The 16078-nt window shown below is 43.2% G+C and overlaps 1 protein-coding gene across 1 annotated transcript in view; it reads left to right on the top strand.

The window, feature by feature from the left end:
• The first annotated feature begins 235 nt into the window (after positions 1–235).
• Positions 236–16078, top strand: part of LOC126161601 (division abnormally delayed protein-like) — a 609969-nt gene continuing 594126 nt past the window's right edge. Inside the window, exon 1 of the mRNA XM_049917549.1 lies at positions 236–764. Coding sequence (XP_049773506.1) covers positions 575–764 — 190 coding nt within the window. The 5' untranslated portion in view covers positions 236–574. The remainder of the gene's footprint in view (positions 765–16078) is intronic.

Below are 16078 nucleotides of genomic sequence, written 5' to 3'. Positions count from 1 at the left end.
TCCTTTATTCCCCACGGCGTCGCATTCCACTCGCTGCTCGGAAGTAACCGAATTCTATTTTGATGCAAATGATGGAACTCGTGCCGCAAGCAGTTGAAATTCGTGCCGCCAGGTGGCCGCAGCAGCGCGCGGCTCGAATGCCGCGCAGCAGATGCCAATGTTGGTCGGTAGATGTCGCTCGCGACGCGGTCAGCGTCCCATGAATGTGTGTATCGGCGTAGTGGGGGCGGGTAGGCGGGCAGAGAGCGTGCTAGGGAGACGTGCAAGCATGCGGTAGGTCGCATCAGCTGAGTAGTTTGCCAGCGTCCGTGCCGGCATCAGCTAGTAAGCGACTGTGTGGCAGTGTGCTAGTGCGCGCTGCGAGCTGAACGGAGCGTGTGGCGCGGAATAAAGCGCATGTCCGCGCACGTGTGAATACCGCCAGATTCGTATTTAGTTCCAGCCTTCGCGCGTAGCTGTGAATGCGCATTCCAGCTACCGGTCGTCTCCAGTGAATGCTCCGTTTTCTCCCGCCGGCATTGTCGTGTAGTGTTTCTTCCCGAGTTTTTATTTCGGTAGACACCGGCCGGAGAAAATGGCGAAAAGAGAGTTGTGTTCCGTTACAGTGTTGTCATTTCTGTGCATGTGTACCTATGTCGTGTTTGGGAACGCACTCGCGGGTACTGGACAAATGCCCGAAAATGTGGTGACGTCTTGCGCGGCTGTGAAACCGATCTTCGAAATGAAGAATATATCGGTTGACATACCGGACAAGCCCATAAATGGTAAGTTTCTGCACTGCATTCTTTTGCCTTTTTCGCAACAAGCGCTGACAGTAACGGACAAATTAGCGAAATGCGTCTCATTTCTGACCAGCTGTAGTTCGCAAAGCCGTTAGCATCCCAACAATGAACTAAAGGTGGAGGATTGTTCAAGTACCAGATTTGTATATCCCACTTAGTTCATATATTTTTAATTGCATCTTTTTCTGTCAGAGATTATGAAAGAATTCTAACGTCTGTGTATGGACCATTATGTCTTCCATTTCGCCTAAAAGTCACCGTTCAAAAAGTGGTTCAAATGGCTCTGAGCACTATGGGACTTAACATCTATGGTCATCAGTCCCCTAGAACTTAGAACTACTTAAACCTAACTAACCTAACGACATCACACAACACCCAGTCATCACGAGGCAGAGAAAATCCCTGACCCCGCCGGGAATCGAACCCGGGCGTGGGAAGCGAGAAAAGCCACCGTTACCGGCGTTTTGAAGTACGTATATGATGGTCGCGTCACGTCGTCTGGAAAACGAAGTGTGTCAGCTTTATTAATATTTTTACTGGTGAAATATTTCTGTAAACTCACAGTCATAGCGAAACTACGCAGTCAAGAGACATAGCTGGCTAAAGTTTTAGCAGGGTCTGTCGAAGATTTTCCGTATAAATTACAGTAGTTCAAAGGAAAATGCCCTTTGCATGCTGCTCATGAAGTTCTTTTTTTATTTTTCTCGTGCAGCCAATTGCGTTTCACCTTAGTTACTAGGCATCTTCAGTGGATCAGGCGAAACGTGTCTGGATGCACAAAAAAAAAATGAAAAAAAAACACTGAATGTGCAGCATGCAAAATGCGTTTTCTTTCGCTCTGGTGTAATTTACATACAGCTGCTGCGAAATTGGCCAACGCTTGTTATTTTCCGTTTTTTGTAGACGAAGACAGCTTTGCACACATTTTGACAGGTTGACAAGAAATGCGCTACAAGCTTTGTACGGTTGTTCGCTCTGTAGGAAATGCCATTTGTAGCCTTATTTTTTTGCCCAGTTGCGCACGAGTTGTATCTGATTTTACCCAAGTTTTGTAATCCGGCAAAAATTGCCTTTAACAGAGTGAAACAAGGTTTTAAGCGCCCTTCAAGGTGTGATGTCAGATTTAGCGCTGTATTTAGCATTTTTGTGGTTTATGTAACTGTGATGTTACCAGGAGGTAAACAGAATCTGCTGTTTTGCTGAGAAAATTGCAAAGGACATATGGATTTAATCAGCCTTTCGCGCCTAATTTTCACCGTAAATCGTTGTACACAACGGTTTCTTTTGCAATATCTTAGCAGGTGTCCCCGTGCATTAAGCAGCAGACGGCGTGTCTTCTGTAGCAGGCACACCTGCTCATTCATACAGCAGCAGCTGTCGATGCAACGCACGCAGCGGCTGTGCGAATGCCGCTCTCAGAGCATACCGGCGACCGCACGAGTTAAGCAAGCGGCCATCTGCTAACTCTGAACTGAACTGCTAACCTCGGCTATTTCTTGACCTCGCCCAGCCCGCCGGCCTTCGGCGTTGATTAGCGGAACTTTGGTCTCGGTCGTTTGACCGATATGGATGAAAGACCACCGTCGCCTCGGTTAACGGAAAATGCTTCGACGGGCCGTGCTTCAAACGCGCTATTCAGTTACTGCCTGCACAGGGCACGAACGTTCGTTAACTGTTTGGCTACACGACACCGGCAATTTTGAATGATGCTGTAAAATGTCATTGAAATTGTACATCTACACCATAAAAGCTACAAGTTTTTCTGGCTGCCATGACCTACTTCTATGAGTTTGAAAATTAAAGCAGGTAGAATATTTTATGGCATACGATCTTTTTGATGTAATGGCACGGGCTTCAATGCTTGCACCTCGCGTAAACCTTCTCACCTCTTTTAGCGAACTTGTTTGCTTGATCATGGTGCCTTAAACAGTAGAGATAAATTGCTATTCTAGACCAGTCGCCCGCTTTCAAATATTTTATACTCGTCCTCACCGACACATTATTTTCAAGCTCGTAAAAATCTTCTCACTATTCTCAGTCATTTTTTTAGATCGCATAGTAATTTTAATGTAACTACTAAGTGAAATTAGTTTTAAATGCTTTTGCCACCTGTAAGCAACAAACGAAATCAGCAGTCTTTTGCGGGGCAAGGCTACATAAAACAAGCGTGTTTCGCAACATTTAGCATCCAATGCGCAGATATTTACGTTAATGTACGCGGAAGGTGAAAGACTAACCTACAACATGCAATGATAATGGAACTACAAGGCAGAGTTGCAACTGTTCGTGAAAGGGACTTTTCTATTTTACATATCTCCAGTTTTAATTTTTTCTCCTTTTTTTTTTTGTACGTTTACATGCGAAGTCGAAAATCCTGTAAGCTATTTTCGATATATTTACCGATAGGAAACTTTTATCATTCATTCAGTGTCTCTTCGTTTTCATAAGAGCCTGGGCGAGCAAATTCCATAAGTATAAGATTAAAGTTAGTGATAAATGAAGCGCTTGTGTTTATTTTTCATCTGAAGAAACATACACCCAGGATCGTCTCAATTTTCATAGAGGGAAAAGAAAAAGTTGAAGAAATTAGTTTTGCCGTTCAGGGTGTAATAACACCTTACACTTGTTACAGTTATCTCAAACCGAGACACCCGCGTATTGCATGGTCCTACGGTACACCTTACACTTCTTAGTACATCTCAAACCGAGACACCCGCGTGTCGAATGGTCCTACGGTATATTCGTTTTGGATAACCATGAAAAGTAAGTTTCCCACTTAAATAGAGCTAAATTATTGTTTCTTCCTCACGTTTCGCAGAGATTAATTGTAAGGAAAACATTTCTAGCATGCCCTTAAGAGCCGCTCATGCACGGCTGGAACAAAGTTAGGTGCACACTTTCAATCAGGCACTGCCAGACACTATCGACAGTGACACCTTTAGATTAAGTTTTTTCAGTTTTCTTGTGACGATGGTAAGTGAGAACGGCGTCGAAAACTTTAAGTTCGCAGTGAAGCCCGCCAGGACAAGAAAATGGAGAAAATTTTATCCAAGTATGCTGTCGCCAGAAACTGCTTTTCCATTGACAGCCACAGCACTGTTGACAAAATAAACTTTACGCTGAATATGACGCGGAGTTAGCCCCGTTTCCTTGCTCTCTTGCGTGACTAACTGGCCCTATGTGACTATAAGACAAAAAAATGGCTCTGAGCACTATGGGACTTAACTTCTGAGGTCATCAGTCCCCTATAACTTAGAACTACTTAAACCTAACTAACCTCAGGACATCACACACATCCATGCCCGAGGCAGGATTCGATCCTGCGACCGTAGCGGTCGCGCGGTTCCAGACTGTAGCGCGTAGAACCGCTCGGCCGGCGCTATCCCACGCACCCTGACCGCAATTTTGTACGTCAATCTGGTGATTCGACCTGCTGTGCTGCCATTCATGAGCAGCATTCCAGGGATGTTTTCCAACAGGATAACGCTCGTCCACATGCCGCTGATGTAACGCAACATGCACACATAGTGTTGACATTGAGCCTTGGCCTGCTCGATCAGCATATCTGCCGTCAATCGAGCACGCATGGGACAGCGTTAACCGTCCCTGTATTGACAAAGTGCAACAGGCATAGAATTCCATCCCACAAACTGACATCCAACACCTGCATTACACAAAGCATACGTATTTGCGTGCGTGCGTTCATCATTCTGGCGGTTATACCACTCATTAATGTACAAGCATTTCACGTTTGCAATGCCTTATGTTGCGCTTACATTAAACTGTGATCTTGCAATATTAATCACTTCAGAATATTACCTAGACAAATGTATTCCCGAAATTTCTTCACTCCACTTTAATTTTTTTGGTGTTGCGATTTTTTCTCGTCAGTGTATATAGAAAACTGGGAGCATGGAACAGGCAACCTGCGGTGCGAACATAACAACCGTATACCACACATTTTCGCATTAAAAAAAATGAAAGGAAAGAAAAAAATGACGAAGTGCGAGTAGGACTCGCCCTCTGAGGGTTGCATACAGACTTGATTATGTATACTGATAGTTCCTCAGTCCTGGGAATCGAAAAGCTCGACAATTTTTGCCTGCTATCAGTATCGATACTGGCAACATACCGGTCCCCGGAGCTCCAACACTGTGTGAAAATCTCTACAGTAGTTCCTGAGGCTAGTCAGGAAATACCAAAAGAAGCTAGTGGGGTCTAAGTTTATACATATGAAGAGACAAGACCTTATAACTTATATTTATTTACATTCTAAAACGTGACTACAACTTATATTTTATGTTTGCATGCAGTAATAATTTTCTATTATGTTTTTGACGGATGATGAATAAAATGTAAGTTCTAAAGGCAAAAATATATTTTTATGTGAAATAATTAACAATTTTTCCCTTACTTTTTCCCCTACTTGCCCTGGGCTTCTTACCAAATTTCATGATTTTACGTGAGCGGGACATACGTAAAGGTTTTAATGAGTTAGTTGGCGAGTATCGATATATGTGACGTAAATGGCCGTTGGTTGCAGACGTAGAAGCTCGTATGTTTTACACCGCCAAGGGACCGTGACATAAATTTGAACTTGATACGCATACCCGTTCCTGAGAGAAAGAGCTCTTAAATGAGGGACAGACAGACAGGCGGATGAGAAACGACAAAAAACAGTTTTCGGATTTCTTCGTGTACGTATACTGTGAAACCTTGCTTCTTACCAAATTTCATGTGTCTAGTTCAACGTGAAGTATCCTATTGGTTTTGATGAGTGAGTTTGCAAGTATCAAAAGATATCTTTTGATTGCATTGACTTTGAAGTTACCGTTTATTATACCGCCAAGGGATCATAGGCCTTAGTTTGTGACGTAAATTTCAACTTGATACGTCTACCCGTTTGTGAGAAAAAGGGTTTTAAGAGTCGGACAGACAGATAGACAACAACAAAGCGATCCTAAAGGGTTCCATTTTGATCGATTGAGGTACGGAACCCTAAAAATGAAATCTGAGTTAATGAGGGCCGGACAAAGGAGGTCCTTGTATATCTCCACTTTGACAGTATTCACTTCCAGGTGCCTGTCGGTATGATTCTCACAAGCAAAAACTTACCCGCCAGAAGGGACAAGTTTAGCAGTATCGGCAGACGTTAACATTCAGTAGCTGTGCCCAGGATTTCGAGTTGTAAACAACACATTCGCAGAACAGTAGTGGAAGCTGACACATCTGTTTGCTCAAGAAAGATACAGGCGATTTGACGCATCAGGATGTTGAGTGTCTGCAGATAAGATGCTGCGGATGCCGCGACACTGGCTCACATCCTGATGGACTGCGGCGGCGAGTTCTGAAATGCGATGAGCCAGCCATGAACGGTTGGCACCGCTGAGCAACTAGGAACCTTCAGGCAGACACCGTCTCCATTCAGTAACCTTGTAGCAACGTACCGAATGCTTGCTGTTTCGCCAGGAAAACTGTTACACAGATACAATAGTACGGTAGTTCACAATAGTTAAAAGCTTCTTCCGCTTCATCTACACCCACATCTGTGCTCTACAAAATACCTTACGGTGTGTGGTTGAGGATGCTTACAGCACCACTTCAATTTCCCCCGTACCTTGTTACATTCGAGTACGGTGTGTGGGAAGAATGATCGCTAGCAAGTCTCCGCGTGCGCTCTACTTTCTCTGATTTTCTCGCCGCTGTTCGTTCGCCAGACGTATGTGGACTTCCTGGAACGTGCGCTCTGGCAATGTTAACAGTAGTGCTCTCCGTGATTGCAAAGCGCCTCTCTTGTAATGTCTGCCACCGTGATGAACATCTCCGCCAGGCTGTCGCGCCTACTACGCTTGGCGCTCTTCGGTGCATTTTCTCTGTTTCTTCTATTAAAGGCCCCTTGCTGATGAGAAGTCCTGACATTGCGCTTGATAGTGGAGGCAAGGTAAGAAAAATCAAAAAACGCTCATAGGGTTTGTCAGTCTAGAAGATGCGTACGACAATGTAAAATACTGCAAGATGCTCAAAATCCTGAAAAAAAATAGGAGTAAGCTATAGGGAAAGACGGGTAATATGCTATATGTACAAGAACCAAGAGAGAACAAGAAGAATGTAAGACCAAGAAGAAAGTATTAGGATGAAAAACGGTTTTAGACAGGTATGCAGTATTTCACAGCTATTGTTTAATGTACACATTGAATAACCCGTGATGGAAATAAAATTCAAGGTAGAAGGATGACATTGCTATCCTCAGTGAAAGTGGAGAAGAATTACAGAATGTATTGTGTGGAATGAACACTCTAATGAGTAAAGAGTATGGATTGAGAGTAAACCGGAAGAAAACAAAAGTAACGAGAACAGCAAAAAAAATTGATCATCAGAATTGATGATAACGATGTAGACAAGTTCATTCTTCTACCTTAAAGCAAAATAATCCGTGACGAACGAATCAAGGAGGACATAAAAAGCAGACTAGTAGAGGCAAAGAGATTATTAATGGCCAAGAGAAATCTACTGGTAACAAACATAGCCTTCAATTTGAGGAACAAATTTCTCAGAATGTATGTTTAGAACACAGCATTTTATGGTACTGGATCATGGACAGTGATAAAATCAGAACAGAAGAAAAAGGAAGCGTTTGAGATTAGGTGCTACAGAAGAATATTGAAAGCTAAGTGGGATGATAAGATAAAAGTAGATATGTTAGAAGCATTCAGGCACACTGTGTCATCGATGACATTGTGGGATTTCCTCACCCACTACTCCCTCCTCTGCCTGACAAAGGCCAATTACTCGATGTATAAAATGGCGTGAAATTCAAATTTCGGCGGCAAATGAAAAATAGCTCAGCTGTGCTAATGATGTTCCTATGGAAGCAGGGCTGATATCCTAAGTATGAATTGGTGGAAATGCAAGATGGTGCATTGTCGTGCTGGCTGACTTGAAGTACTGGCTCTGACTCTGTGATGTCAAATCCAAGGCTTGGAATACTGGCACAGTCCTAGTATGACATCAGATCCAAGGTGGTGGATCTGGAATACAAGACGGTGATCGAACTTCGCAACCAGGGCGTAATGACACTGCTTTATGATGTCAGAATCCAAGACTTGGAATATTGGCACTACCTCAATGACGTCACTATCCAGCTCAGACCTACAGAGGTATTTATGACAATGTAAGATTCTGGCATTCTGGCCCAGTCTTGACATAATGGGACAGGTTCTCTGGCGCCAGAATCTAAGTTCTGAAATCCTGGCACTATGCCATCAGAGACAAAGAATGTCTGTGCTGGTCCACTTGAGGTAATTTGCAAAGCTATTATTCACCGAGAGGTGTATCATCACTGCTTCTCCTGACTCTAAGCTCGGATCTCTCCACTTTAAGCAAACACCTGTGAAGGTACCCTACGGACACGTTGTCGCCCGAGGTAGCTGACCGTATCCGAGCTAGCACTGGACGCCGACCGGACCGTGGCGGTAATGAGCTAACCCCGTTTTCGTGGTGGCGAAGTTCTTGACCGCCATACCGTTTGAGAATTCCACTACACCCACTTTTTGTAGAGGAAGGCAATGTAATAGTTCTGACATTGCATAGCTGGAACAGTCTTGATGGTGCCGCACCGCATGACCTAAGTTAAAGTGACAGGAAACGTGAAACCTGCACGTATGTTCCGCTTGGAAATCGAAAATCAAGAGATATGCATTACTTATTTAATGTATCCGTTGCAGACAGATGTGTCTACCTATTGTAAAAAAAAAAAATCGAACGCTTTATGTAGATGTGTCTGTCTTCACAAATGTGTCCATAGTGTGACCTGAGGTAAAATGGCAGGGAAATTTCAAATGCAAACACCGCACGTAATTAGACGCTTTACATGCAAAATTCATCACAAAAAATGAGTGTTCGGGATGGATGACTCGCTGTTAAAACAAGCAGTAAGATATATTGCTCGCGGCAAAGCTCCAGTTTTGGCATGGAATCCTCATTCTTCCGTTTGAGAAGTCTGCTGTAGCACGCCAAAATAACCTATAACCCACATGTGACTGACTTCCATAGTTGCAGCAGCCCTGAAGGCTGCAGCACACGACTTAATTTAAAATTATGGGAATCACGAAACCTGCACATACGGAAATAGAAATATCAAGAGGTGTGCAGTACTCTTCCTAGCGTTGGACACTTGTGAGGTGGTTCAGAGGCCATAAAGTTAGGTTCAGGTACTATGCTTGTAAAATTCATTACAAAAAAATTTGTAAAATGGGTAGCGGCTATTTCATCGGCAGGAACATAGTCATCCGCCACAGAAGAATCAAATATGAGAACTTGTAATTACCAGATATGCAGCAATAAAATTTAAGAGCTAAACGCTTTCATATGAAGTAGCAAGGTGGCACGTAACAATCAAAATCGCGATAAGTACATAAGACGGAGAAGAATGGTACTTTTTACGAGAGTATCGGTCTGTAACCATTTTGCGCGACATATTTCATGACGAAAAAACTCAACCACCTTTACAACAGAATGCACTGCCAACTGACGACAGATGACTGTAGCTATCGACGACGACACAGCACAGACCACCACCACCATCGGGTAGAGGGAATATGAAAAATAGAATAGGAACAGTTCCACCTTTATTTAAACCAACGTCACTGCAACCGCAGCTGTAGCTGTCGTCAGCTGATCGACGTGTCAGCCAGCGCTAGGATGACGCTGCCACCCCCAGGGGCCATGTCGCACTATCACACCAACTCCATCATCAAAATGTTGCCAAACACCCTCATCTGATTGCCGTGGGGCGCCGCTTTCTCCTGCGGGAGACTGGTCTGTAGCATCCAGCGCCACTTCGCAGAGCTAACAAGGGAACCTCCCCATCGCACCCCCCTCAGATTTAGTTATAAGCTGGCAGAGGGATAGGCCTTGAAAAACTGAACACAGATCAATCGAGAAAACAGGAAGAAGTTGAGTGGAACTATGAAAAAAATAAACAAAATATACAAGCTGAGTAGTCCATGCGCATGATAGGCAACATATAGGACGAAGATAGCTGATGAGCGCCGTGGTCTCGTGGTTAGAGTGAGCAACTGCGGAACACTCACACATAATCAACTTCGCTCTCCAAAATTCCCGGACATGTTCAGATTTGCTTGGACGTATACAGAGTTTGACGGTCTACGCACGGAAACATTTGAAAACGTAAAAAACATATCTTTTGACAGAGCACAGGGAAAACTGTGCGACTCTGAAACTGTTGCATTAATTTGATGCAGTTTATGTGACAAACTCTTATGTTTTCATCACTTTTTTGGAGTGATTATCACATCCACAAGAAAACCTAAATCGGGCAAGGTAGAAGAATCTTTTTACCCATTCGCCAAGTGTGCAAGTTAGGTGGGTCGACAACATATTCCTGTCATGTGACGCACATGCCGTCACCAGTGTCGTAAAGAATATATCAGACGTGTTTTCCTGTGGAGGAATCGGTTGACCTATGACCTTGCGATCAAATGTTTTCGGTTCCTATTGGAGAGGCACGTCCTTTCGTCTACTAATCGCACGGTTTTGCGGTGCGGTCGCAAAAGACAGACACTAAACTTATTACAGTGAACAGAGACGTCAATGAATGAACGGACAGATCGTAACTTTGCGAAAATAAAGAAAGTAAAATTTTCACTCGAGGGAGGACTCGAACCAAGGACTTTTCGTTCCGCAGTCCCTCACTCTAACCACGGGACCACGGCGCTCATCAGCTATCAAGTTCCTATATGTTGCCTATCTTACACATGGACTACTCAGTTTGTATATTTTGCTTATTTTTTCATAGTTCCACACAACTTCTTCCTGTTTTCTCGATTGATCTGTGTTCAGTTTTTCAAGGCCTATCCCTGTGCCAACTTATAACTAAATCTGAGGGGGGTGCGATGGGGAGGTTCCCTTGTAAGAATGCAGACTGGTGTTTGGCAGTCTCCTGTTGCCTGTACGGGCTGGTACCTTGCCACATCATGCTACATTATTTCTCACTTAAGAACTATACGACGTCCAATTTCGCTTCACGACCTTTACGACCTGCAGACTACCACCTTGAGTGCTTTCAGTACTCTGCGGTCCTGTCTCGGCACGCTTTCACCATCAACAGTACCACACAGTGCATCTATGTGAGACTCTTGAACGTCTGAGGCATCCACTGTTCACCGTTGCCCGCACTCCAGATGTGTCTGGCTAATGTAAAAATTAATCATCTTATGCAGATGTCGATCTGTTTCATAGTGCAGGAGAAGGGCATTCACCTCCCACGTCCCCTCCTCTAGATGACGTTTCATCATTTCAGTGAAGTGTAAATGCGTCAATTCTTGTAGAGAGAACATGTCAATGCACAAGTCTCAGCCTATTGCAAAAAATGAACACTTTATGCGGATGTACGCGCTTCTGTAGAGTAAAACTGAAGTGAGAAAGCCTCTCACCGATGTGTGCAAAGCACAAGTATACATGGCTTCTGTAAAAACTGATCACTTTATGCAGATATGTGTCTACGTTGTATAGGGCTGAAGATGAACGTTGACATCTCATAAAGCCTACAAGAGGCGCACAGCCTGACGTCATCCTTACAACAAACACATATTTAAATAATATCACCCACTCACCCTTACTTTAAAAGACTGTAACTCACATACGCTATTTAAACATGTAGGCTATAATGGCGGTATAACATTAATATATTATCACAGTGTATGGTGTACAAAACTTAACCATACAACGACATAAAACCTGAGAAGCCCCTAACATGAATCATACAATAGAAAAAAGTTAATCTTCGCTGTAAATGTGAGATCGTTATATTTATTTATTTATTTATTTAACCTGATCAGATTAGGGCCATCAGGCCCTCTCTTACATCGGCCCGGTGTTCCACACATGCAGCATTTCACACATCAGAGTTACATCATGACAATACTTTAAATAAGAAAATTAGATTACTCTAGTCACAATATGAATAAAGAATAATAACTAAGACCTAATAAAGTAAGTACTGGCAGTATTTTTACGACAGGTGCTATACATACAAATTATGATAAAAGTAATAATAGTAACAGTAAAAAAAATTAAATAATAATGATAAACATGAGAAAAATGGGCAATAGTAATGAAGATTTTTGCAGATGTACATTAATATCTTGGTGTGTAAAGTAGATGTTTACTAGTATAGCGAGTTTTGGGGGAGGGAGGCTTAAGGAGGGGGAAAGAGGGAAGTAATGAGGTGAAGTGCATTCGTGTACAAAGGAAAGCATTACTGTTGCTTAAGTAGATACTGTTTTTTGAAGCTGGACATGTTTTTTTAAGTTCTCTAACATACCGAGGGAGGTTATTTCAGAGTCGGGTTCCCGCTACTGTAAAGGACTTGGAGAAGGTGACTGAGCGATGCAGTGGAACAGAGAGGATTTTATGATGGGAACGTGTGTTTCTGTCATGTTCTTCAGACATAAGCGTTAAGGACGAGGAGAGATATGAGGGACAGTGTACATTTATAAGACAGTAGATGAGACAGAGTGTATGGAAATCTCTGCGTTTGTCTGCACGCAGCCAGGACTATTTTGCATATGCTGGTGAAATGTGATCAAAAAGTCGAATGTCACAGATATATCGGACGCAGGCGTTCATGACCAGTTCCAGACGTCGCGAGTTTTCCTGAGAGAGGCCTTGTAGGATAATATCGCTGTAATCAATGATTGGGAGTATAAGCGTTTGTACTAATTTCTTTTGCTGATGCTTTTTTGCACACTGCAGTTACGTGCTCTGTCCAATTTAGATTTTCATCTATTATTACTCCCAAACTCTTTGCTGAGGGAGAGAAGTTAATATTTGTTCCATTTAGGATAAGAGACGGTACGGATTCCCGATGTTTTGGGCTAATGAACTTAGAGTGACCAACAAGTACCGCTTGGGTTTTAGATGGGTTTAGTTTTAGTCCTATGTCCTGTGCCCATTTTGACAGTTCATCGGGATCAGTATTGAAGTTTTCAATAGCTTTCTTAAGATTATTTGGTTCCGCACTTAGATACAACTGAAGGTCATCAGCATACATATGATATTTGCAATAAGTCAGAACCGATGACACATCATTGACATACAGAGAGAAGAGTATGGGACCTAGTACTGAGCCTTGGGGAACGCCTGACACTACCTGCCGCCATTGTGATTTTATATTCCCGGACAGGACGCGTTGCTGACGAGACGTCATGTATGAGCGAAACCATTGCACTGCACTTGGTGAGAAATTTAGACCGCTAAGTTTGGCTAGTAAGATGTCGAAGTCGACAGTATCAAATGCTTTGCTGAAATCTAAGAAGCAAATGATAGTCGCTTCTTGTCTGTCCATGGCAAGTTTCAGGTCATCTGTCACCTTTATCAGTCCGGATGTTGTGCTTCGATGTTTACGGAAACCTGATTGGTATTCGTCTAGTAGGTTGTTAGTAGTTACGTAGTTGGTGAGCTGGTCATGGACTATATATTCTAAGGCCTTTGATAGTGCAGGAAGAAGGCAGATGGGGCGGTAGTCAGAGGGTGCTGTGGCGATGTCCTTTTTAGGCAGTGGCTTAATTTGTCCCAGTTTCCAGGCCTCAGGGAAAACACTTGTGACTAATGAGTCGTTGAAAATGTCTGTTATAGAGGGCAGTAGTTGATCAAAAATAAGTTTTACCATCTGGATAGTGATGCCATCATATCCAGTAGATGCTAATCTAATCCGCATTATGGCTTTCTTGACAGTATTGCAAGTGACGTGCCGTAGATAGAATTTTTGTTTGCTACAGTCGTTCATCCCCATGAAGTAATCAATGATTCTCTTTTTTTTTTTTTTTTTTTTTTTTTTTCCGGTTCAATTGTGGTTGCAGGTAATGTGAAGAATCGGTTTAGTTCTTCAGCTGGGACCATCGGATTTTCTGCAACTTTTATTTTGCCTAAACCGAGACTACGGAGATTTTTCCACAGGATAGCTGGTCTACATCTATTGTCAGCTAACGTACGGGCATGCCTGAGCTTAGCGTTTCTCACCGCTTGACTGACTTTGTTTCGCTTCTGTCTGTATACAATGTGATTTTCAGGTGTAGGGTGTATCTTGTATGCTTGATGAGCAGCGTCTCTGAGATTCATGAGCTGTTTTAGTTCATCAGTCAGCCAAGGTGTAGGTTTCCTTTTTTACTTTTCTGGTCTTTATTGGAGCGTTTTTGTCATATAGTTTAGTAATTTTGGTAGTGAAATCTTGGAGTTTGTCGTTTATGTCTATGAGGGGAGTAGAGGTCATCCCCCAAACTATTTATTGTGCCTCAGTTTCGAGTTCAGGCAAATTTATGCGTTTGAAGTCTCGGTATGTAGACAGTTTTTGTTTTTTTCTAGGACATTCTGGTGAATACGTCATGAAAATGTTGTCATGGGCCGACATGCCAGGTGCAGATATTTGAGAGGTGCGGATTATTCTGTTTGGAGACTTCGTTGCGAATATATCTATGAAAGTGTGACTGCTAGTCGTGTGATGAGTAGGTGCCAGCTGAAGTAGCGTCATATTTGAGGAAGAAAGCATCCTCTTAAATTTCCCAGTGGAAGGACTATTGCACAGAAAATTAATGTTAGTGTCACCTGCTATAGCTACATGTTCATATGACGATTCGAGACTAGAGAGAGCAGTTTCGAAGCAGGCGAACCCGCTGAGAGAGTGAATATGGAAACTGAGTATAGCAGATGTAAAAAAAAAAACACAGATTTATTGTTAAATAATTTACAGTTACATTCCATAGCTTATGTTATGTTATGTTAACTGGGGACCTAGAAAGGACGGAGAGGCTCCGTCCCCGCCGCAGCTGCAGTTGTCGGCAACACCACAGCGACTACCGCAGTCCACTTCACCCCTCCGCCGCCCCACACCGAACCCAGGGTTACTGTGCGGTTCGGCCCCCGGTGGACCCCCCAGGGAATGTCTCACACCAGACAAGTGTAACACTTACGTTCGCATGGTAGAATAATGGTGGTGTACGCGTACGTGGAGAACTTGTTTGCGCAGCAATCGCCGACATAGTGTTGCTGAGGCGGAATAAGGGCAACCAGCCCGCATTCGCCGAGGCAGATGGAAAACCGCCTAAAAGCCATCCACAGACTGGCCGGCTCACCGGACCTCGACACAAATCCGCCGGTCGGATTCGTGCCGGGGACCGGCGCTCCTTCCCGCCCGGATTCCATAGCTTACTACAATTTAAGCATCTAAAACAGATGTATCGTCATCATCATTAGAATCTGCAACAACATGTGAAATGATTAGATCAAACCTGTAGCCAACTAGTCATTCAGATAATACCATTGCACGGACACATTTACAAATCGGCAGCAGTGCGCACAATGACGTACTTAACATGCCAGGGCGTGAATGCTTACACAGTACTTTAAAATAGACAATACCTGTGCAGAATATTTCACTTTATACAGTGTCGTGCTGCATCATCCTCATCGGAAGATGTGGTGGTGATGTTTCCATCATCATAATCGTCCTCATCAGATGATCTCTCGATGATGTGTCCATCATCGTAATTGTCTACAACTGTGTGGATAAATTTAAAAAAAATGAACAGTAACACCCACTTCGTCACCAATTGTACATATAAATAAGTACACACATTAACAACTCCGAAACCAAATATGTATACAGAGTGCTTAATAAAAATATACTAACGTTGTGGTGGTGGCGGTAGTAAGCTTATCACTTCAACATCCTTTAATGTTGCGCTTTCCGCTTACCGCCACTCTTCAAATCATATCCCGCTCACACATGCGCTTGCAACAGTTATGGAGATAACGAAACGATATCTCATCAAAAATTAACGTGTAACTTAATCATAATTAACAGCAACTAAGTAGATAAATAAATAATAAACACAAACACCCCTGATAACAAACAAACTCAATACCCACGATGCATTTCCTCATCATAGTCTGACAGATCAAAGAAATGATCCAAGTCCCCGAATACCTCAGCCGCGCGGGGTTTGCAACGCTTGCCTCCAGCGGCTGCGCTATTGGGTCTCAGCATTGTCTTCATTTTTAAAAGACGACTGAATAAACAAAGCTTGAGCTCGAGACGTATACACAGGCACGACTACGGGGTGAGAGGTAATCTTACGATCATTAACACTCAGTTCAGGTCATGCTGTACGATACACTTCCAAAACCTTTTTGACATAATACCTTTTTGACACAATGCTTCCACATCGCGTTAGGCCCACTTTACCATACTTTGGCACAACGCTACAGTCTTACACGAT

This window comes from Schistocerca cancellata, chromosome 2 (assembly GCF_023864275.1).
Source record: "Schistocerca cancellata isolate TAMUIC-IGC-003103 chromosome 2, iqSchCanc2.1, whole genome shotgun sequence".
NCBI classification, from domain to species: domain Eukaryota; kingdom Metazoa; phylum Arthropoda; class Insecta; order Orthoptera; family Acrididae; genus Schistocerca; species Schistocerca cancellata.
This window is presented reverse-complemented; position numbering and strand designations above follow the sequence as displayed.